The sequence below is a fragment of the Bos javanicus genome, chromosome 16, assembly GCF_032452875.1.
Source record: "Bos javanicus breed banteng chromosome 16, ARS-OSU_banteng_1.0, whole genome shotgun sequence".
NCBI lineage: Eukaryota > Metazoa > Chordata > Mammalia > Artiodactyla > Bovidae > Bos > Bos javanicus.
The window spans coordinates 61,473,472-61,495,950 of record NC_083883.1 but is presented as its reverse complement, the minus strand read 5'-3'; the positions used below and the strand labels follow the sequence as shown (position 1 = coordinate 61,495,950).

The following is a 22,479-nucleotide window of genomic DNA, read 5'->3' as shown; positions in this document are numbered from 1 at the left end:
AAAAAATCACAATTCAACCCTTCAAAATATAATTGATGTTGGGATTTCCCTGGTCCAGTGGTTGAGACTCTATTCTTTCAAAGCAAGGGGCACAGGTTTGATCCCTGGTTGGGGAACTAAAATTCCCCATGCCTCATGGCATGGCCAAAATTATTTTTAATATATAAAATTGATGTTAACAATGAGTGAAAGAAATTTGGGCTTCCCAGGTGGCACTAGTGGTAAAGAACCTGCCTGCCAGTGTAGGAGATGAGGGTTCAATCCCTAGGTCAGGAAGATCCCCTGCAGGAGGGCATGGCAACCCACTCCAGTATTCTTGCCTGGAGAATCCCATGGACAGAGGAGCCTGGTGGGCTATGATCCACAGCATCACAAAGAATTGGACACAAGTGAAGTGATTTAACTGCACCCACACAAAATAAATTTATGCTATAGAGCAGTCATTTTGAAAATGGACAGTTGGAAGGATTTCCATCTTGGTTTGATTTTGTTGCTGAAAATGATATATGGCTCACTTTTTAAAACTCTCAAATTCATATACTTGAAAATCTGGAAATAAGTTTCTAATTGTTTTAAAATCTTACAAATAAAGTGTTTCAATTGATTGCCAATCTTTTGTTTAAAAAAAGAAATGCTGCATTGTCTCATGTTTATAAAAACAACTGACTGACATTATGGCAGATGGAAAATTTTACTATAATGAATTTCTTCAATTTGGATCGCTTCTTTGCAAGCTATTATTTTAGCAATGACAGTCCTTTAAAAAAAAAGTAACAAAGTAAACTGAACTTAGAAGCAGACCTTCAGATGGCTTTGTCACTAAGCATTAACCTGTGCTTATAAAAAAAATTATGAAGCCTGTTTGATCACATCAGTTTTTTTAAAAATCATTACTAAAAATAATTTTAAAATATTATTCATCTCATCTCTTTTGACTAGTCATATATATTTTACAATGTAGAAAAAAAGTCAATAGAGTAAGTCTCACATGTAAGTTAGAAATGAATTGTTCAATGATTTTTTGCTGATAGAGATACACAGTAAAAAATCTTTGAAGATCGGTTTTACTGCCAAGCAGCACAGATTAGATGAAGTAAAGATATAAAGAAAAAAACAAACAAAAAATATCTGGAAGAAAGTGGATCAGAAAGAAAAATGAATGGTGAATGAAATAAAGATAAAAATTTTCCATTTTTAAATACTTATACCAATTAATATAGATTAATATGGATATATACAATTTCTTGAGAAATATATAATCTTGCAAGTTTTATATTCAGTTTAACTACATTATAATCATATAGCATCAAAATGGAGATATATGGAGAAGTATATAAAGGTAGTTTCTAAATAATCCTATATTATAAAAACTGAATTCCATAACATTAAAAATTGAGACTATGATTCCCCAGAGATAATCCCCAATAGTAAACTGAGTATCTCATCAAAGAAGGTGTTAATGTAGCAACACCATAAAACATTAGCAATGTTGGAATGTCCTTTCTTACTTCAAAGAAATATTTATTGAGTCTCACTATGTGACAGGCACTCTCCTACCCTTTTTCTTCTTACTTCTGGTTGTGTTCTAAATCAGAAATTTCTCACGGGTCTGGTGATCCCCTGTATCCATATTTCCAGTCTTAACATATTTGCTCCTCAACTCTTGGTGTTTCTATATTTACAACATGCTCACAGGCTGATATAATGCTTCATAAGTAGCATTCCCATATAACACACTGATCTCTGCCTTTCAAATTCCTAATTTAAGCAATATTAAAATTAGCTAAATTCATTTTATCAATTTTATAACATCAAATATTTGCATATTATACTTATAATAAGAGTCTCCTGTGTAAATTTAGATTATAATTAAGACTAGGAAGTGGGAGTAAATATAATAAACTAAGACATCCATCGGAAATTACTACTTCATGTTGTGATAGTTAAGAAGTCCACAGGTTCAGTTCCTCAGAATGGCAGGGCAAGTCCCTATTCTAATAACTATAAACCAACTGTATGGTAGCATTTTGTCTTTCTTCCTAGAAACACATTTCTGTCAGCCCTTCAGCTAGTCAAGGGCACCAACATAAATCCTTAAAATGATTAACACTATTGAGGGAAAATTTTTTTCAGTATACTGAGTAAAGAGTAAAGATAATAACTGGATCTCAAAAACTTATGATCATTGCTGAAACTTCATTCCAAATGCAGTAACATACCTCATTTAAAAATCCACTGAAAATCATTTGAGTAATTATGTAAGTTCCCATTTTGCCCTCCCAATCTCCTACTTCAATTAGCCATGACTTGGTTTTTCCCTGGAAGAAAACTCGCAGCCAAGGCAAAAAACAATCTAATAAATTCCTGCAAGTACATACTTGGCGCTGAAGTTCCATGTTACCATTGTTAATCTCACCGCCTATCTTCAAAAGCCACTGTTGAATCATGTTAAATATATGTGTTTGTAGTTCCCTGAAGGGAAAAGCAAGTAAAATAAAGGTAAGTGACTTACTTAAGAGTATAAAAGTAAATATGAGATAAAAGAAAGAATTTCATTTGGCTGGGCCTAGTAAACTTTGGCGTGGATAACTGTTTGAGAACTCAGAGGAAGGTGAATCAAAGCCCTGAGATATTTGGTAGAAAGACTACTCACTGACAACCTTCCTAACCTCACCTCACATTAGCCAGTCGTGAATAATGTAGACCTTACATTCTCTCACCCTCCAGCCCCCAGTCAGATGGCTTTCTTCCTGGGAGGAACAGGATGTCAAGGTTTCTCATTTGATCCCAAATACCCATTATTGAGGCTAAGTACTGAGAAATGGGGACTCCTTTCTCCCCAGCAGATAGCTATGAGAACTTACAGGCCAGAATCCATATCTATGTACTGCGGAACAGTGCCAATAATGTATAACGATGAATCCAACTGAGACTTCATCTCATTAATTTTTTCATTAAGTCCCTCCCATTCTTCAAGAAGCAGGTCAGGAAACTCCAGGAGGCTTTCCAACTTGAAAGAACAGAATTCAAAAGAACTAATCAAAGTTGGGAGAATTTTAGAGGTACCTGGAAAAGTGAGAAAATCATTAACTTTCGGAAGTAGTTGTAAGTCTACTATTTCAATAATAAATTATGAGATCCTAATGGGTAGGGCGGAAAAGGCAATGGCACCCTACTCCAGTACTTTTGCCTGGAAAATCCCATGGATGGAGGAGCCTGGAAGGCTGCAGTCCATGGGGTCGCTGAGGGTCAGACACGACTGAGTGACTTCACTTTCACTTTTCACTTTCATGCATTGGAGAAGGAAATGGCAACCCACTCCAGTGTTCTTGCCTGGAGAATCCCAGGGACGGGGGAGCCTGGTGGGCTGCGGTCTATGGGGTCGCACAGAGTTGGACACGACTGAAGTGACTTAGCAGCACAATGGGTAGGGGCATGTCTTCTTTTAGTTTCTTATTACTCTACAGCTTGCCTAGCAGAGAATCTTGCAAAGAGTAGCTCCTAAACAAATATTTAGTGAATAAAAACTATCTAATCAGTGCTTTTCTAACTGATGGACTATTTTTATTGATGATAGTTTTTACTTTGTCTTATCTTCTTGGTGGACAATGAAATGCATTAAACACAGAAACCATGAACTACAGTTTCTGTTAAAGGCATTAATTTACTGAGTTATCCTGTTAAGAAGACAATGATGAAAAACAGCTTCTTCATGATTACAGGATAGTTAAAACAGAAACAAGAACAGATAATAGTTCTTGAGTCATTTTTTAGCTCTTTGTTCAGATTTACATATAGTTTTGGTCTGCTGCTGCTGCTGCTAAGTCACTTCAGTCGTGTCCAACTCTGTGAGACCCCAAAGACAGCAGCCCACCAGGCTCTGCCATCCCTGGGATTCTCCAGGCAAGAACACTGGAGTGGGTTGCCATTTCCTTCTCCAATGCATGAAAGTGAAAAGTGAAAAGTGAAAGTGAAGTTGCTCGGTCGTGTCCGACTCTTCGCAACCCAATGGACTGCAGCCTACCAGGCTCCTCATCCATTGTTCAGGTTTACATATAGTTTTGGTCTGCTGCTGCTGCTGCTAAGTCACTTCAGTCGTGTCCAACTTTGTGAGACCCCAAAGAAAGCAGCGCACCAGGCTCTGCCATCCCTGGGATTTTCCAGGCAAGAGTACTGGAGTGGGTTGCCATTGCCTTCTCCGAGTTTTGGTCTGAATAAGAAGCAAGTCTAGATCCTAATCTTTGATTGATTCACTGTGACATCACGGCAGAATACCCTTTCCAAACAAATGGTGGTGGTGGTGGTTTAGTCTCTAAGTGGTGTCTGACTCTTGTAACCCCATGGATTGTAGCCAACCAGGCTCCTCTGTCCCTGGGATTACCTTTGTCTAAACTCATTTGCAAAATAAGAAATGAAAATACTCCCATTTCAAAGATATATAAAGAGAAATAATTTTTAAAAAAACCAACTTTTTCTTGTCCTTGATGAAAATATTTTCACTGCCTTCATCAGTAATCTTTTAGGAGTTTTCAAAATGACTTGTTAATAAATGACTTCATTTATTTTAAACCATTTACTACCTCGTTGCACATGTTTATGAATACACTGAAAGTGAAACTCTTTGCAACCCCATGGACTGTAGCCTACCAGGCTTCTCTGTCCACAGGATTTTTCCAGGCCAGAGTACTGGAGTTGGTTGCCATTTCCTTCTCCAGGGGATCTTCCCAATCCAGGGAGCAAACCTGGTCTCCTGCATTGCAGGTAGATGCTTTACGATCTGAGCCACATTAAACTCATCAAATGATATATTTAAATAGATGCATTGTAATGACTTATGTCTCAATAAAGTGATACTTAGTGCTTTATTTTGCTTGATTTTTAAAACTAAATGTATTATTTTGATTTTCAATATTAATTGTATTGAAACTAATAATTAGTATTAAAATGCTTTATACTTTCAAGCCATCTAATTATCATTACCATTGGTTTTTTCCTTACCATTATCCCCATTTATTCTTATTTCAAATTCTTTGTAGAGTCTTGCTATATTTTTCAAAATTTCCTCCATGAGCTTCTGCTCTGGTGGTATATTTCCCTCCATACTTTTATGGCGACCAAATATCCCAAGCCCAATATCTGTCCAGTTTTCCTGTAACCGTTTAATAATCTTGAGAGAATCGTATTTTGACACTAGAAGATCCCCAGAAAATTTGTCTCTGTCTTCAGTCAACATCTGGAGAGTGAAAGGGGGATGAGGAAATTAGTACATTATTCACTGATTTCATCAAAGTCTACTCAGGTGACTCCCAAATATTCTGGAGTTATATATCTTATTTGTCATATCATTTCCTCATATGACATACATTCTATTATCAAAATTAAAATGAATTTAATTTTGATACTCTATAAGATAACCCATAGTTTACCAGGATGAAATAATTATATTCAATCCTATGTAGGTAAAAATATTAGTGAGAGGCAATTAAGCCTCAGAGAGCTGAGCATGTTTAATCACTACTTGCTTTGATAAGGATGTAATATTTCTGTTTATATGATCCCCACTATACTGGGAAAGTTCCTAGAATGTATAAGTTTTCGTTTGTTTAACCCGAAGTACAAGTGATATACCTGAAATATCAATAAGTATTTGTGGAAAAAATAAGTTACAATTTATATATAAAGTTTGCCATTATTCCAAGACTCAGATAGTGTAAACAAACCACCCACACTTATTAGCAACCAGTATTGGAAAGCATTGTAGCAGAGCAATTAAGAGACAGACTCGGCCATTTATCATTTATAGGTAACTAAGGCAAGTTACTTAACATTTCTAATCTTCAATTTCCACATCTGAAAGATGGGGGATTACAGAACCTGCCTCAGGTGGATACAATGAAGAAAAAGTATAATAACATATGGAAAGCACCTTCAGCCTGACAAGTTAATGAATGAAAATTACTACTATTCCTACTAAAAAAAAGAAGCATGACTTTTTCAATTTTATCTATGCAATGTCAAACAGATGAACATTTTAAAAATGTAAGTCGCTGGTCTAATTATTTGTACCAACTTGCTGACCTCTCACTTATGAAGTAGCAGGCGAAAGTCAAATTTCCCAGGAATATCTAGGTTCCTTCTGTTAGGGGAAGCACACTGACTAAAACTGCCCACCCTGGCCAGGCACCATAGTAACCATCTGCATGAGTTGCTTTACAACAGGAGGTCCTGGTAAGGAACATGGAACTAATAAGCCATCACCAACAGGAAGAGTTCAGGAAAGGTCAAAAGGAGACACCACATGTCTGACCACCTCCCAGAATCCTTTTCTCTTGCATCCATCTTGGCTGAACAAGGAGTGCACCTCCAGGAAGGACTCTGAGTCAGAATGATTGGCTAAAGACAATCCAGAAATTAACCCCAACATCATAAAACTGGAGACTGCGAGCCAAGTGGCAGAGCTGTTCTCCTGGGTTCCCTTACCCTACTGCTCTCCACCCGGGTGCCCTTTCCCAATAAAATCTCTTGTTTTGTCAGCAAAAAAAAAAAAAAAAAAAAAGTCGCTAAACTAACTATACTGTATGTATGACAACAAACATTTTCAATTCTGCTCAAATCATTCCAAAAGAAAAGAAAATGGTTTCTTGGGATTGGATGAGATTTCATTAGGTCATGAGTTTGATGTTAACATTTGGAGGAATTCTTTGGCCACCTGATGCGAAGAGCTGACTCATTTGAAAAGACCCTGATGCTGGGAAAGATTGAGGGCAGGAGGAGAAGGGGACGACAGAGGATGAGATGGATGGATGGCATCACTGACTCAATGGACATGGGTTTGGGTAGACTTCGGGAGTTGGTGATGGACAGGGAGGCCTGGCATGCTGTGATTCATGGGGTGGCAAAGGGTCGGACACAACTGAGTGACTGAACTGAACTGAATATTATATTTCCCTTACCAGACTACTGTAACAGGATAGCAATTTGACTAGCAAAATGAAACCTATTTTCAAAGTTTGAAAATGTTACTTTAAAAAGACATTATTAATAAACAAAGTGTGTTCTATATATACAATGGAATATTATTCAACCTTAAGAAAGCAGCAGATTCTGATAAATGCTGCAATGTGGATAAACCTTGTGGGTAGTATGCTGAAGAGAATAAGTCAGTCACAAAAGGATTAATTCTACATGATTTCATTTATATGAGGTGCCTAGAGTAGTCAATTTATAAAGACAAAGTAGAATGGCGGTTGCCAGGGGCTGGAGGGAGGAGGAAATGGGAAGGTACTGTTTAACAGGAAGAATTTCAGTTCAGGAAGATGAAAAAGTTCTGGACATGGATGGCGGTCATGGTTGCACAGCAAAGGGAATGTACTTAAGGCTACTGACCTGTACATAAAAATGATGTAAATGGTAAGTTTATGTTATGTATATTTTACCACAATTTGTAAAAAGATGTTATTAATTTTGAAAGTCCAATGTGTCCTTAAGACAAAAGCCAGGCACATGAGAGGCACGGATGTTGTTTATGTCTGACAATTAGATGAGAGAATCAGAACTACCTTAATTGCCACCCAAGTATCTTTTCCTAATCTTTTTACTGACAACCTAATTTTATTTGACCCAAAAATCTAAAAAACAGAACTGAGAACAGAATATTTAAGAGTACTTTTAAAGCCTCTGGAGTTTTAATGTTTTCCTTGTCATTCATAAAACCTAGTACGGCATTTTTAAAGGATGAGATATGATTCAGTTGTAGGTAAGGAGTGACAAGTTTGCAAACAGCATTTTGATTACCAAGTTGTTTTCTAGAAAGTCTTACCGTTAGCCACTGCTTGAAGTCTGGAACGATTGATTCAAGTGTCTTTTGTTTATGGGGGGATAAAATGTCTTTTTCACTGAAAGAAGGAAAAAGAGCAAGAGTGTGGTCTCAGGACAAGATATAAACAAAGAAAATCATGAATCCACACATAATATAACAATTAATAATATACTTCTCCCTAATGATTTTCCCAAATGCCTTCCAGGTTCAGCCTCTCCCTCACAGGCATTCATTTTTAAATTGACAAATACAATATAAATTCAGATCATAATCAGACCTGAGGAAGCAAGTTACAGGGTCAGAAGCCATGACAGTATTAGAAGGGTAGCCTCTGGGTCCTCAACGTCCAAAATTAGGTCATCATAGGAATAATTCCTGCTGAACACAGCGGCCAAAGCAATATATACAGAGAAAGGAAGCCTAAAGAATAATTAAGACTCAACATTTAGGCTAGGAGCCCCAACTTCTGGTTAAAAAATAAAAAAGTGTTTCCTTTAGTATCTTTTGAAGCCCCACAAGAAGAAAGCTATCAAAGTTGTTCCTGAGGAGAAAGGAGAAGAAAGCCATTGCCACCGGTCTCCTCTCCCAGCTGAGAGTCAACAAGCAGGAGTTGGGCAATGGCAGCAGCAACCAGCTTGGATATACACCAGCTTCGGCTGCCACTTCCCAATCTACTAACTGGAACACCTCTTGCTGCTGCTGCTGCTAAGTCACTTCAGTCGTGTCGACTCTGTGCAACCCCATAGACGGCAGCCCACCAGGCTCCCCCGTCCCTGGGATTCTCCAGGTAAGAACACTGGAGTGGGTTGCCATTTCCTTCTCCAATGCATGAAAGTGAAAAGTGAAAGTGAAGTCACTTAGTTGTGTCCGACTCTTAGCGACCCCATGGACTGCAGCCCACCAGGCTCCTCTGTCCAAGGGATTTTCCAGGCAAGAGTACTTAGAGGATATGAAAAACTGAAACTACTCTTCTCAGTTTGACATGGAAATAGTACCTAAATGTGTTTCCTCAACAGACAAAGCATCTTAAAGTTTAAAAAAAAAAAAAAAAAAACTTTAGAAAACATCGAGTGCAGCCTGCATTTAAAGTATAGATTCCCACTAACCTTGGCTATGATTTAGTCAACCAGCCTCCACTTCACTACTTTATAGGCAGCTTCTTCCACTGTAAAATTTCTGTTACAAAGTATGATATCCAATCAAAACCAACCTCCTAGTAACTGCCAGTCATTGATTCCACTTCTCTGCACATGCACTATGCTGCAGAATTTGCAGATGGATCCGCATATGAAGTGTGCCAACAGACATTATGTTGACTTCATTTTAAAAAGAGAGTAAAGAAAAGAAAGAGTTGGATTTCAATGGAAGCAACAGCAGTTTGGTACAGGGATCAGTATGATCAATATGATGTAAGCCATTCAGGCTCCTAGAAGGATTGTGCCCTTGTAAGGCCAGCTGGTTACCCCACTAAAATCAATGTCAGAGTAATTACAGGGTAAAAGAGAAATGAGATATATAGAGAGAAAGATCTGGACTGAGTTATCAAACATGATGTCATATAATCAGAAAAACAAGATTCTTGAAGACCCACGAATTATTTCTGAAGAACTGCTGCCATTTGACAAGGCCGTCCTTCACGCTTTGCAATCTCTCCCTTGTAGCCTCTTCATTTCGCTCCACTTCCTGTTGAAATTTATTCACTAAAATTTTCCATTTCTGTGTCAACTTCTGCAATAGTGCAAGGTCTGAAGTGTCCTAGATAAAATGCATGGAATTGAACCACTTACTCGTTTATCCATGTAACAAATACTTACTAGCATGCACCAGGCCATTATTAATACTGTTAATACTAGAGACATTCATAGAAAATGGATCCAAAAATTGAACAGATATTCCTCTTTCAAAATATCAGTGATGCTATTATATAGTCCCTTTGGTGGTGAATTTTTCCACAGTAAAAAAAAAAAAATTAGAATCAAGATTTTTTTCCTTTGCAATATGAGCCCAGTTTCCTCACAGGACTTGGCAGGCTGGGCAGTACATTCGAAAAAACAGGAATTTCAAAGTTAAACAGAACGAAATGTAAATCCTAGTCATTTATTGGCTTGGGGGATACTATTTAATTTCAGATTAATTTTTCTTTTTCAAAAAATAAAGACCCTAATATATATCTCACAGGATTGTTGTAAGAATTAAACTAATTGACTAGTGTAAATGATTTGACTCTAGAAACATACTAAATGTTACTTCCTTTCTTTGCAACCTAATGTGCTCCCTGAATTTGCCCATCAGATTGCATAGAATACATCAATAATCTGATTATTTCAATGAACATAGTTAAATTTTTGTTTAAGCACTATAACTCTGTAAGTAACATCTACAGTGTTAACTTAGATAAATTACTGAAGTTGCTTGAATCAGAAGACAAATAAAAAGAAGAGCCTTTATTCACTTTTCCTTAGGTTTTTCATTCTGCCCCCAATAAAGCACAAATATAAACTATATTTAAAATTTAATCTATAAACTAACAAAGGCTTCTTGCAGTTTCAACCCTCAATAGGTGAAGTCTCTTTTTCCATGACTCAAGTGAATCGAGCTTTACCTTAGATGATAGCAGTACGATGAAATGCTTAGTATAATTATTCCAGCTTTTTTCATTGAGGTAAAGTCTTTTAGCCAACAGGACTTTATTTCTTTCAATTACCTATTTTTAGAAAGTACTAAAATTAGGAACCTAAAACATTAACAAACCATTGTAATTTATTAAACCCAAACCAATTTCACATTATCAATTTTTCATTGAATCATTAATTCGATTACAACTTCTTTTTTAAATCATGAACTAATTTGAATCACAAATCCATGTTTTCTTAAACTACTGAACTGGAACCAAATTGAACATGGTATACAGCAGAGGCTCTCAAACAATTTTATCTCAAAACTCCTTTACACTTTTAAAAATTACTGAGAACACCAAAGAGCTTTTATTTACATGGATTATATAAACTGCTATTTATTGCTTTGGAAATTAACTGAAATTATTTAAAATATACATTTGTTAATTCACATAAACATTAATAAACCCACTATATTTTTAAGTTTTTTTCTGAAAAATAACTATGTTTTCTAAAACAAAAACTTGAAAAGAACATACAGTTTCACATTTTACAAATCTCTTAACGTTTCCTTAATATAATAGGGCTGTATTTTCATTTGTTTTTGAATTCAATCTGTTGTAATATCCCATACCATGTAGCTTCAAGAAAAATCCACTGTACATTCACACGAGAATGAGAGTGAAAAAGGCAAATATCAACAGTGTTACAATGAAACTCCTTTTGACCTCACAACGGGGTCTGTGGACCACACTTTGAGAACCACTGATATACTAAATCAATTATAAAGTCATTCAATGAATAACTGACTATTCAAGATACTGTGTATATAACGATGAACAAAAGAGACATAGTCCTTATTTTCAGGGAGTTGACATTATAGCTGTTATTTCCTATTGTTCTTGTTGTTCAGTCACTTAAGTTGTGTCCGACTCTGCAACCCCATGAACTGCAGCACACCAGGCTTCCCTGTCCATCACTATCTTTCTGAGTTTGCTCAAACTCATGTCCATTGAGTCAGTGATGCCATCCAACCATCTCATCCTCTGTCACCCCCTGCTCTCCTTTTGCCCTCAGTTTTTCCCAGCATCAGGGTCTTTTCAAATGAGTCAGTTTTTCACATCAGGTGGCCAAAGTACTGGAGCTTCATTTTCAGCATCAGTCCTTCAATGAACATTCAGGGTTGATTTCCTTTAGGATGGACTGGTTGGATCTCCTTGCAGTCCAAGGGACTTTTAAGAGTCTTCTCCAGCACCACAGTTCGAAAGCATCAATTCTTCGGCCCTCAACCTTCTTTATGGTCCAACTCTCACATTCATACATGACTACTGGAAAAACCATTGCTTTGACTAGATGGGCCTTTGTTGGCAAAGTGATGTCTCTGCTTTTTAATACACTGTCTAGGTTTGTCATACCTATTCTTCCAAGGAGCAAGCGTGATGATCTAATACAAAACCCTACTAGTTCAAGGTATTCTTCTATAGGAATCTCTTATCCGTGGTCAGTTAGTTCTCTACTGTTTAAATACTTCTAGATGAGGTAACTCCCTTGTTTTTTTTCTCCCACTGAACATACTAGTTCCCAGATTTGTTTCTTTTTTCTTGTAAATTAACATATAATTGAGACCCTGATGCTGGGAAAGATTGAAGGCCGGAGGAGAAGGGGACGACAGAGGATGAAATGGTTGGATGGCATCACCGACTCAATGGACACGAGTGTGAGTAAACTCCGGGAGTTGGTGATGGACAGGGAGGCCTGGAGTGCTGCAGTCCATGGGGTCGCAAAGAGTCGGACACAACTGAGCAACTGAACTGAACTGATGTATAATATTACATGTTTCAGTGTACAACATAGTGACTGACAATTTTTAAAGGTTATATTCCATTTGTAGTTATTCTAAAATATTGACAATATTCTTTGTGCTATATGATATATTCTTGTGGTTCCAACCAGTCCATTCTAAAGGAGATCGGTCCTGAGTGTTCTTTGGAAAGAACGATGCTAAAGCTGAAACTCCAGTACTCTGGCCACCTCACTCAAAGAGCTGACTCATGGGGCAGGAGGAGAAGGGGTCGACAAAGGATGAGATGGCTGGGTGGCATCATTGACTTGATGGACATGAGTCTGAGTGAACTCCTGGAGTTGGTGATGGACAGGGAGGCCTGGCGTGCTGCGATTCATGGGGTCGCAAAGAGTCGGACACGACTGAGCGACTGAACTGAACTGAACTGTGGCTTATTTTTCTATACATATTAGTTCATACCTCAATTCCCTGCCCCTACCTTGCCCCTCCCCCTTTCGCTCTCCTCACTGGTAACCACTAGTTCATTTCTATCTGTGAGTCTGTTTCTTTTACAGGTTTGTTTCTTATATCATATACCTACTGTCAGAATTGTTTCTCTGGACATATCAATGTCTCTTTTAAAGTTCTGCATCAGAATAGAACTTTCATGTCAGAGATGAGATCTGACTATTCCAGAGGAAAGTGGGAAAACATTTTGAATGTGTTTAGCATCATAATTTTCTGTTAATATTGTAATTTCCAGATGTGACATTAGGCAATCAACCAGGAAACACTGAATACTGTATTGTGGGACATTGCTATAATATTTTCCTAAAGCATCTTGTCATCGTCTACAGGCTGCCATATTTCAATTCAGTTGTCATCTTGGGTACCAAAGTATTAAATAATAGAACCAAAGTGACTTATCCAGTGATCGTAATACAGTTACATCATTAAAAAAAAAAGAACCACTTTCGCTAGTTTATTAATATCTAATTAAAGTTGAAAGTTTTAACACATTCACAAACAACAGAAATAGAATACCTGCTCATACTCATAGGTTCTGGTGAAAAAGAGCCCTTAATTGGGCAATAGGCAGGTACCCAGTAGAGAAGAAACAAGAGAAAAAAATACAACTTTTCCTTTTCAAGGTTTATAATAGAATAGTTGCATTATTCATCAATTAAATATATATCTTCATTTCTAAAGATTTTGTCTACATGAAAACAACCTAAATGTCCAATGATAGATGAATGGATAAAGAAGATGTGGTACACACACAAACACACATACACACACACGTGCACACAAACACACACATACACATGCACACAAACACACATACACACAAACACACACATACACAAATACACACACAAACACATATACACACTGGGATATTACTCAGCCATTAAAAAGAAGGAAATGCCATTTGCAGCAACATGAATGGACCTAGAAATTGTCATACCAAGTGAAGCAAGTCAAACAAAGACAAGTATCACATGAGGTTCATATGTGGAATCTAAAAAAAAAAAGTGTACAAAAGAACCAATCTACAAATAGAAATAGAGTCACAGATGTAGAAAACAAATATGGTTACCAAGGAGGAAAGAGGGGATGGAAGGGATAAATTGAGACTGACATATACACACTAATACATATAAGACAGATAACTTGCAATGACCTATATTGGAATAGAATTTTTTAAAAAGTGGATATAGGTATACATATAACTGATTCACCTTGCTGTACAGCAGAACTAACACAACATTGCAAATTAACTATATTCCAATACAAATTAATTTTTTAAAAATAAAAATTAACAAAAATTTTTATGAAGATGTGGTATGTATACATATATATATATATACACACACACACACACATAATGAAATATTACTTAGTCATTAAAAAGAATGAAATAATGCCATTTGCAGCAACACGGATGGACCTAGAGATTATCAAGGGCTTCCCTGGTAGCTCAGCTGGTAAAGAATCCACCTGCAATGCAGGAGACCCCAGTTTGATTCCTGGGTTGGGAAGATCCTCTGGCAAAGAGATAGGCTACACACTCCAGTATTCTTGGGTTTCCCTGGTGGCTCAGCTGGTAAAGAATCAGCCTGCAATGCAGAGACCCGGGTTCGATCCCTGGGTTGGGAAGATTCCCTGGAGAAGGGAATAGCTACCCACTCCAGTATTCTGGCCTGGAGAATTACAACTGAGTGACTTTCACTTTCCCTTTCAGAGATTATAGTACTAAGTGAAGTCAGAAGCAAAGACAAGTAACATGATATCACTTACATGTGGAATTAAAATAAACACAAATAAACATATCTACAAAACAAAAATAGACTCAGAGATATAGAGAAAAGATTTGTGGTTGCCAAGGGAGAAAGAGAGTCAGGCTGGGAAGGATTGGGAGTTTGGAATTAGCAAATGCAAACTATTATATATAGGACAGATAAACAATAATGTCCTATACTGTATAGCATAGGGAGCTCTATTCAATATCCTGTGATAAACCATAATGGACAAGAAGATGAAAAAAGAATGTCTATATAGGTATAACTGAGTCACTTTGCTGTATGGCAGAAATTAAATACAACATTGTAAATCAAGTATACTTCAATAAAAATTTTAAAATAAAACAAAATTTTTGTCTAGATTATTGAAAATTATAAAATGAAACTTTATCTAGCCAAAAAGGAAGTTGATTTCAGATGAAACAACCTTTACAGATAATTCATATGTAGCTGAGCTCCAGATATCTCTTTCCGCCATTAACTGTTTAATATCACTCTCCATCCTTTCTCTTTGTAATGTATATAAGTCATGATATTCTTCTACAATTCTAAAAGAAAAATTAAAAAACATACATAAATACATATCTCAAAAAAATAACTTTGTTCTAAAGCAGGCAATCTGTTCCTTTAAAACTCATCATAAAGTAATTATGGCATAACTGCTGGATATGTTAGTAACATTAATATACAGGGAAATAGAAGAAAAATATTCACATTTCATGTATAAATCTTACAGAGGTCTTAAGGAAAAAGATTAATATATTGTTCCCTGCTCTAAACACTTTTCATCGTATTCTTCTTTATTCTCTAGAATTTTCACACCATGGTATTCCAGTGGTATAATAACAAGATATTTAATAAAAAATTCTAAATAAATGTAGTAGTAATATAACTGTTTTTAGCTTTTTAGAATTCTTTACTAAGAAGATACAAAGGCACAAAGCCCAATAATTGTGAGCTATATTTTTAAATTATATATAATTAGCATAAGATTTAAAGAAATTCTATACCAATCAAAAGCTTAAGTTTAATTAAGTACCTTTATCTTAAATCTTTTTTCTTCATGTTTACCAAAATATATCTTTTCCTTCTAACTGAATTAAAAGCCCTTCCAAGATTAAATACAAACACAGAAGTTATAAAGTGATTGGCAGCTTTTCACAAACCTTTTGAAACACTTCCTCCTAAAGAATATTAGTTATTCCCTGGTGGCTCAGTGGTGAAGAATCTGCCTGCCAATGTAGGAGACGCAGATTCTATCCCTAGGTGGGGAAGATCCCCTGGAGAAGAAAATGGCAACCCACTCCAGTATTCTTGCCTGGAAAATTCCATGGACAGAGAAGCCTGGTGGGATACAGCTCATGTGGCTTCAAAAGAGTTGCACGTGACTTAGCAACTAAACAACAACAAGGACACTAACTTTTCCGAAAGAATAAAAAGCTAGTGACATAAAATTCTTCTGATTTCATTGAAAGCCATTAGCCACTAACATCAGCTCCTAAAGCCTCCTTCTATTCGGAGGCTTCGACTTGTTCAAACTGCAAAAAAATTAATCACCGTAGATGTCACATACATGCAGATGAATATACACGTAAAAATTCAACAAGCTATAAACTTAACAGCTACACACTAAAATTAATGCACTAGCTATGCACTAAAATTAATGACCCTTGTTTATAACAGCCAAAGAAAAAATGCAGAAATAACTTTAATGTCCAAAAACAATGGACTGGCCAAATAAAATACAGAATGTAGCTCTCTGATGAAAATACTCTGTTGCTAATTAAAGATCATGTTCTTAATACTGTATTAATACTTAATTAGCATTAATTAATAATATATTATATATTATATAATATATAATATAGTAATATAAGACTTAATAATTAATACTTAATACTGTAGGAAAAATGTTTGTGTAAAACATAAAACAAGAAAACCCAAATTATAATGGTCTATATTCAGCTTTATGATTTAAAAAAAATACATAGAAAAAAGAAAAACATAATGAAATAGTAATAGTAGTTAACTCTAAAAGAATTGTGAATGTTCTTTATTTTCTTATTTATGTGTGTCTGTATTTTCCAAATTTTCAACAAAATAATCATTATAAAAATATTACCTGTAATTTCTAATCACATGCAAAACATGAACCATCCTACTTCAGAACCATCAATGTTTAAAGAAAGTGAGACCTTTTTCCTCTCTTTTCTTCCCCTTCTCTTTGATTTTAGAAGATGTTTTGTTCTTATGATGGACATTAGCACAAAAGAAGGTCTAGTTTATTTTTTTAATTCATTCAACAAATATCTGTTTAGTGCCTGCTATATCCCAAGTAATATTCAAAACTAAACAAAAACTAAAAATAAACTTTGCCCTTATAAAGTTTATTTAGAAGAGCTAATAAATAAATTAAAGTAAAACATACTATATTAAGTAGTGATAGTGCTGTGGATAAAAATAAGTCAGATAAAGGGGATTAAGAATATGAAGTGTATTACAATTTTAAATAGAGGGATCAGGAAAGACCGTATTGACAATACATTTGAGCAAAGGTTCAAAAGAAGGAGGGAAGAAACCATACAGCTGCCTGGGGGAGAAGGACTCCAGGACCTAAAGCAGGCCACCCTAGTGTGTTTAAAGAACAGCACAAAGACAAGCAGATTTAGAACAAAGTAGAAGTCAGAGAAATTCTGGTAGGAGGAGTCCTGTGATTTTTTTAAAATGGTCTTTTACTGTAAGATAGGGAGGTACTGAAGAATTTTGAACAGAGAAATGACATCATTTGAGTCAAGTGTTAAGAGATCACACTGGCTAGTGTGTGGAGAACAGACTCACAGAGTGTAAAGCCAGAAGTAAAAAGGCCATTTAGAAGTTTATTGTAATACCCCAGGCAAGACATGAAGATGGTAGTAGTTAAAGTAGTGACGATTCTGTAAATATAATGAAAGGAGAGCTGACAGAATTTGCTAATGGAGACATGTGAGAGAAAAAAGGGATCAAGGATAATGCCAGGACTTTTTGCTGGAGCAACTAGGAGGAGGGAGTTACCATTAACTGAAAGGGGAAGAGAATGTGGGAAGAGCAGATTTGAGGGGGAAGAACAGGACTTCAGTTTGGAAATGTTAAGTATCTAAGCAAAAACGTTAAGTCTGTTGAATACATGTCTGGGATTCAAAGAAAAGACTGAAGCTAGAGATAAAAATTGGTGTACATGGGTGAAGCTGGAGATAGAAATTTGTGAATTGAGAGTATATAGATGATGGCATTTAAAGCCAGGAAACTGAATAGATTCTCCTAGGAAATGAGTATAGAAAGAAGAAAGATCCAAGAATGAGCACGCCAACACTTAGAAATTGGTGAGATGTAGGCAGAGAAAACAAACTTATGGTTAACCAAAGGGAAAAGGGAATGGAGTAAGGATAAACTGGGACTTTGGGATTAGCAGATACAAACTCCTATATATAAAACAGATAAACAAGATCCTACTGTATTAAACGGGAACTATGTTCAATATCCTATAATAAACCATAATGGAAAGGAATATGAAAAAGTATATTTATATATATATTCTATCTCCAGCTTATACATATATATATATATGTACACACACACACACACACACACACACACAAAGCTAGTGGAGGCAATAGAATCCCAGTTGAGCTATTTCAAATCCTAAAAGATGATGTTGTCAAAGTGCTGCACTCAATATGTCAGCAAATTTGGAAAACTCAGCAGTGGCCACAGGACTGGAAAAGGTCAGTTTCCATTCCAATCCCAAAGAAAGGCAATGCCAAAGAATGCTCAAACTACCACACAATTGCATTTATCTCACACCCTAGTAAAGTAATGCTCAAAATTCTCCAAGCCAGGCTTTAGCACTACATGAACCATGAACTTCCAGATGTTAAAGCTGGTTTTAGAAAAGGTAGAGGAACCAGAGATCAAATTGCCAATATCCGATGGATCATGGAAAAAGCAAGAGAGTTCCAAAAAAACACATCTATTTCTGCTTTACTGACTATGCCAAAGCCTTTGACTGTGTGGATCACAATAAACTGCGGACAATTCTTCAAGAGATGGGAATACCAGACCACCTGACCTGCCTCTTGAGAAACCTGTATGCAGGTCAGGAAGCAACAGTTAGAACTGGACATGGAACAACAGACTGGTTCCAAATAGGAAAAGGAGTACATCAAGGTTGTATATTGTCACCCTGCTTATTTAACTTGTATGCAGAGTACATCATGAGAAACACTGGGCTGGAGGAAGCACGAGCTGGAATCAAGATTGCCAGGAGAAATATCAGTAACCTCAGATATGCAGATGACACCACTCTTATGGCAGAAAGTGAAGAAGAACTAAAGAGCCTCTTGATGAAAGTGAAAGAGGAGAGGGAAAAAGTTGGCCTAAAGCTCAACATTCAGAAAACTAAGATCGTGGCATCTGGTCCCATCACTTCATGGGAAATAGATGGGGAAAACAGTGGAAACAGCGTCAGACTTTATTTTTCTGGGCTCCAAAATCACTGCAGATGGTGACTGCAGCCATGAAATTAAAAGACGCTTACTCTTTGGAAGGAAAGTAATGACCAACCTAGACAGCATATTAAAAAGCAGAGACATTACTTTGCCAGCAAATGTCCGTCTAGTCAAGGCTATGGTTTTTCCAGTAGTCATGTATGGATGTGAGAGTTGGACTATAAAGAAAGCTGACTGCCAAAGAATTGATGCTTTTGAACTGTGGTGTTGGAGAAGACTCTTGAGAGTCCCTTGGACTGCAAGGAGATCCAACCAGTCCATCCTAAAGGAGATCATTCCTGGGTGTTCATCAGAAAGACTGATGTTGAAGCTGAAACTCCAATACTTTGGCCACCTGATGTGAAGAACTGACTCATTTGAAAAGACCCTGATGCTGAGAAAGATTAAGGGCAGGAGGAGAAGGGGACGACAGAGGATGAGATTGTTGGATGGCATCACCGACTCAATAGACATGAGTCTGGGTGGACTCCAGGAGCTGGTGATGGACAGGGAGGCCTGGCATGCTGCAGTTCATGAGGTCGCAAAGAGTCAGACACGACTGAGTGACTGAACTGAACTGAACTGATACACACACACACACACACAAAACTGAATCACTTTGCTCTGCAACAGAAACTAACACAACACTGTAAATCAACTATACTTCAATTAAATAAATAAATAAATAGACATTGGCGAGATGAAAGGAACCTGTAAGGGATATCAATAAGAAGGAGCCAAGAGTAAAGGAGTAAACTAGGACAGCATAATATACTAAAATACATTGTTTTAAGTAAAAGCAACTGGTCAGTTATGACAAATGCTGCTGGTAAGTCAAGCTAAATGAGAATCGAGAATGGGCCTTTGGATATAATAATACAGAAGTCAATGGTGACTCTGACAAGTGCAATTTGGTGGAATGGTGCGGTTGAAAGCCTGACTGGAGTGGGTTCAAGTGATAATGGGAGGACAGAAAGTGGAGAAAAGGAGTATGACAACCTTTTGAGGAAGTCTGTTGTAAGGGGAACAGAGAAATGAAGCCACAGCTGGAAGGGGATTTGTCATGCTCAGAGACTTGGAAGTTTTTATGTATGGCTTTTGGGTCTAGGGAAGGGTGGTTTTCTTTTGTTATTATTGTTTTTAAGATGAGAGCAATTACGGCATATTTATATACTGATGTGACTGATAAAGTAGAGGGAAATATTAATGATACAGGAGAAAGAGGGAACATTTGCTGAAAATATCAAGAGTACTTAAGAGCGGATGTAATAGGACACAAGTGGAGAGACTGACCTTAGAAAGGAGACAGTTTATCCATAGTGAGAAGGAAAGCACGAATGTATGAACACAGATGTAGCGGGGTGGGGAGATGTAGAGAGAACTGAGCTCTCTCTTCAATTTCCTTCTGTATTTTAGAAAGCAAGGTCATCAGCTCAGAAAGAGAATAGAGAGGTAGTACCAGAGATCAGAGGATAAAAGACAGAGTATAAGGTAGTTATTTACTAAGATAACAAGGATGACTCAGCTACAGAAAACAGTAGTACATTCAGCGGACAAAAGATGATCAAGGTACCCCTCATTCTAGCAAGCGATAAAACAGATTACAAGTCAGAAAGTTATTTTTGAATTTATATTTTGTATAAATTTGTGTTTTTCTTGACATTTAGAAAATACGGTCACTCTTTAACATGTTAAAAAAAAAGCAAAAGATAATGCTGGATTAAAAGGCACAGAGAATAAGATACAATGTGTGGTACTAGCTTGGGTACTGGTTTGGACAACCCAATGTAAAATTAATTTCGGGAATAATTAAGAACGTTCAAATAAGAATTGGGTGGGGACTTTTCTGGTGGTCTGGGGGTTAAGACTTCATGCTTTAAATGCAGGAGTCCCAGGTTCAATCCCTGCTCAGGGAACTAAGATCTCACACGCCACACAGTGCAGCCGAATAAATAAAGTTAAAAAAAAAAAAAGAATTGGGTAATATATGAGGTAAAAATTTGCTGAAACAGGTATGGATTATTGACTGAAAAAACAGGCTAATAGTATGTACAATACAATTTTGGTTTAAACAATGCACATATGCACATATACATAGAAAAATAGATCCATAAGAATATACACTAAGGTATTTACAGTAGTAATCTATAGGGAGTGAAATTGTGATTTTTTTTTTAAATTTATGTTTGATTGTCTGTATTTATTGATTTTCTTAAAAGGCACATGTACTGTTTCTATGATAATATTTTAAATCAACTAAATAAGAAATTAAAATGCAATCAGATGTATCTTTTGATACATACCCAAGAGCTTCCTAGTAATCAGAACTCTAACAGAAAGTGAAATAGAATAGAAGTTAGAAAACTACAGCCTGTGGGTCAAACCTGGCCCATCGCTTGTTTTAGTATACCCCATGAGTTAAGAACTTTACTTTAAAAATTTTTTATGTATTTGATTACTTTTTAACAGTTTTCAGTGGTTAAAAAACAATAGAATAATATTCTGTAGTAAATGGAAATGTTATAAATTCAGATTTCAGTGTCAGTAAATAAAATTTTATCGGAACACTGTGATGTTCTGGTATTGTCCTTGGCCGCTTGTGCACTACAATGGCACACATTTACAAAGGCAGAGTTGTATTAGAAACTGTATCTCACCATCTGGCCCTTTACAGAAAAAGTCAGCTAAGCCCCTGAAATAGAATAACAACATTAGGACCTCAGTAGAGTCACTAACATCTAAAAGAGAACTAGACGCACATTACTAACTACTAACTTGGAAAATGCAAACAAAAACCGGATACATTTTCATATTTATAAGACTATAAAAGATATGTGCAAAAGGGAAATCCCATACACTGATTAGAGGATACACTGGTACAACTACCTTGGGGAGTATCTGGTAACACCTAGCCAGATCCGGTCCCATCACTTCATGGGAAATAGATGGGGAAACCATGGAAACAGTGGCAGACTTTATTTTGGGGGGCTCCAAAATCACTGCAGATGGTGACTGCAGCCATGAAATTAAAAGACGCTTACTCCTTGGAAGGAAAGTTATGACCAACCTAGATAGCATATTCAAAAGCAGAGACATTACTTTGCCAACAAAGGTCCGTCTAGTCAAGGCTGTGGTTTTTCCAGTGGTCATGTATGGATGTGAGAGTTGGACTGTGAAGAAAGCTGAGCACCGAAGAATTGATGCTTTTGAACTGTGGTGTTGGAGAACTCTTGAGAGTCCCTTGGACTGCAAGGAGATCCAACCAGTCCATTCTAAAGGAGATCAGTCCTGGGTGTTCTTTGGAAGGACTGATGCTAAAGCTGAAACTCCAATTCTTTGGCCACCTCATGGGAAGAGTTGACTCATTGGAAAAGACCCTGATGCTGGGAGGGATTGGGGGCAGGAGGAGAAGGGGACAACAGAGGATGAGATGGCT

General features: G+C 36.7%; 1 protein-coding gene across 5 annotated transcripts in view; it reads right to left on the bottom strand.

Moving 5' to 3' along the window:
- AXDND1 (axonemal dynein light chain domain containing 1) overlaps window positions 1-22,479 on the bottom strand; it is a 78,885-nt gene that overhangs the window by 34,473 nt on the left and 21,933 nt on the right. For all 5 annotated transcript variants that reach the window (XM_061383328.1, XM_061383327.1, XM_061383331.1 and 2 more), the window contains exons 12-18: window positions 14,948-15,068; window positions 10,422-10,523; window positions 9,411-9,574; window positions 7,820-7,895; window positions 4,999-5,233; window positions 2,865-3,066; window positions 2,379-2,472 (exon numbers count right to left, since the gene is read on the bottom strand). In XM_061383328.1, coding sequence (XP_061239312.1) covers window positions 2,379-2,472; window positions 2,865-3,066; window positions 4,999-5,233; window positions 7,820-7,895; window positions 9,411-9,574; window positions 10,422-10,523; window positions 14,948-15,068 — 994 coding nt within the window. The remainder of the gene's footprint in view (window positions 1-2,378; window positions 2,473-2,864; window positions 3,067-4,998; window positions 5,234-7,819; window positions 7,896-9,410; window positions 9,575-10,421; window positions 10,524-14,947; window positions 15,069-22,479) is intronic.